A 2,592-nucleotide genomic window follows, 5' to 3' on the forward strand; every position below is an offset into this window, starting at 1 on the left:
CTTCGTGGGCAAGTATTGAAGACGCGGAGCCTTATTTGTTGTACCAAGAATCATACTTTTAGTGGATTCCCTCAAGGACACAAACTTGGGAAGAGTGGAGTAGGTCTTGGAGTTATAAGACCGAACCACTATAAATCTTAGTATGGTATCTCTTCTATTACTCTTCCCCTTTTCTTATTTGCTTTGTGGTTGTTCATTTCTCTACTTTTATTTTTGCTAACCTTTATTTACCAAAGAGTAATTAACAAGTGTTAGTAATCTTTTGAAAAGAAATACTAAAAAAGTAGAAATTTTAATACCCAACCAATTCACCCCCCTCTTGGTTGCCCAACTGGGATTTCATTTGGTATCAGAGCTAGAACTCTAGGATTGCCTTAACCGGTTAGAGTAAAAGATCACTAATTATGGCAACCTTCCCTCAACAACAAGAAGGACAATCAACCACTAGACCACCCTATTTCAATGGAACTAACTATGGATACTGGAAAGCTAGAATGAAAGTATTTTTACAACAAGATTTTCAAATTTGGAAGAGTGTTCAAAGTGGATATGTAGAACCTACCAAAGATCTAGAAGAATGGACCGAAGGTGAACAACAAGCTTCAAACATAAATGCTAAGGCTATGAATGCCCTGATTTGTGCTTTGTCACCGGAGGAATTTAATAGGGTAAGAAACCTTCAAACGGCTAAAGAAATATGGGATCTTCTAGAGATAACACATGAGGGAACAAATCAAGTAAAAGAATTAAAATTAAACTACATGTTTAGGGAATATGAACTCTTTGAAATGCAACCTAATGAGACTATATCGGAAATGTATACTAGGTTTTCAAACTTGACAAATGGGCTAAAAGGACTTGGAAAACCATTTTCAAACAAAGAACTAGTAGCAAAAGTCCTTAGGTCACTACCTAAAAAGACTTGGGAAGCAAAATCAACGGCTATAACGGAATCTAAAGATTTATCAATACTAAGTCTAGAAGAATTGATAGGATCACTCACTACACATGAGATGATATTTAAAACAAATGAGAACCAAAGCGAAAACAAAAAGGGAAAAGGACTTGCTTTGAATGTTGACTCAGGTACCGAAGAAGAAAGAGAAGGAAATAATGAGGAGATTGCCTTGATGACTAGAAAGTTCAACAAATTCTTGAAGAGGAACAAGAATATGAGAAAAGCTCCTCGACCCTTCAAAAAGAAAGAAGAAAATGAAGGACAACCGAGATGCTTTAAATGCAAGAAGGTTGGACAATTGAGGCCAGATTGCCCACTCAACAAAGTGCCTCCACAAAATGAGAACTTCAAAAGAAGAGAAAAGAAGAAAGGAATGGCGGCAACATGGAATGAACGTGAGATGAGTGAAGAATCCGAAGATGAACCGGAAGGAGAAAGTTGCAATGTGTGTTTCATGGCCTCTACAAATGACAATGAGGTAACACAAGACTCCAATGTTAATGATTCTAATGATATTAAATATGATGAATTGTATGATGCCTTTCAAGAATTGCATAAAGAATTGAAAGCTCAAATGTTAAAAAATCAATCTCTTAAAAACTCTCTTGCTAGCATTACTAAAGAGTTTGGTTGGTTACAAAAGGACCATGAATACATTTTAAATGAAAATGTGACAATGAGCTTTGAGAGTGATGAGCTTAAAGAAATAAATGATTCACTTAGTTTGGAAAACAAAAAATTGCATGTTGAAATTAAGAAAATGACACATGAATACAAGGAGTTAAGTGCAAAATATGATGATCTTTATGCTTCTTTTGATAAATTTGATAGAGGTACATTAACTCTAAACAAATTGCTTGGCATAGGAAAACGGTCCTTGAACAAAGTTGGACTTGGATATGATGATTATCAAAGTCCCACAAGACTTCAATCCAACTTTGGAAAAGCAAGACCCTCTTCCTCATCCTCTAGTAGTATTGTGTGCAATGGTTGTGGCTTGCATGGTCATTATAAATTTACTTGTATGTATGCTAATAATCCTAAGTATGTGTGGGTAAAGAAAGGTTCTTTGAATGAGACTAGTCAAATTAGGATTAAGAAAGTTTGGACTCCTAAGAAATGAACTAATGTAGTATCTAAATGTGGGTCTGCTTGAGGAGCCAAATCAAGCAAGACAAGTGGTACCTTGATAGTGGATGCTCAAGACATATGACCGGAAACTTATCTCATTTTGAGTCTCTCTCTATCAAGGATGGTGGATTAGTTACCTTTGGAGATGATAAGAAAGGGATGAAAAGAAAGTGCATTGGCTTATAAAACTTAGCTATCTTTGCATGACAAATGACACAAGTTTGATAAAATGAATTTAAAGCATGAAAGTGAAATCATAGGTAGCAAACCCTACAAATGGCATTTGAGTCAAATGAGAAATACCATTAGATAAAATCTTTGGGCTTATATTCATCTAATGGTTGTTGCATTTATGTGAAAGTGAGAGCCTCTTTCTCTCGCATACTTGGTTTTCTATAAAACTCATCATTTATGCTTCATTGGAAATCTTTTATGATTTTGGATGTAAAGAGTATGAACATTGCATCTCTTTGGTCATGAAACACTTGTCCAACCTTGAATTG

The 2,592-nt window shown here is 35.3% G+C and overlaps 1 protein-coding gene across 1 annotated transcript; it reads left to right on the forward strand.

Annotated features, from left to right (window-relative positions):
* The first annotated feature begins 404 nt into the window (after window positions 1–404).
* LOC143882177 (uncharacterized) lies at window positions 405–2,081 on the forward strand. The gene has a single exon (XM_077385638.1). It carries the CDS (start codon window positions 405–407, stop codon window positions 2,079–2,081), a length of 1,677 nt encoding a protein of 558 aa, XP_077241753.1.
* Window positions 2,082–2,592: the final 511 nt, after the last annotated feature.

The sequence above is a fragment of the Tasmannia lanceolata genome, unplaced genomic scaffold, assembly GCF_043159265.1.
Source record: "Tasmannia lanceolata isolate RefF3 unplaced genomic scaffold, GAP_Taslan_0.1 ptg000002l, whole genome shotgun sequence".
Classification (NCBI taxonomy): domain Eukaryota; kingdom Viridiplantae; phylum Streptophyta; class Magnoliopsida; order Canellales; family Winteraceae; genus Tasmannia; species Tasmannia lanceolata.

Coding starts and splice junctions, on each gene's coding strand:
- LOC143882177 (XM_077385638.1), top strand. CDS start 405: ATGGCAACCTTCCCTCAACAACAAGAAGGACAATCAACCACTAGACCA.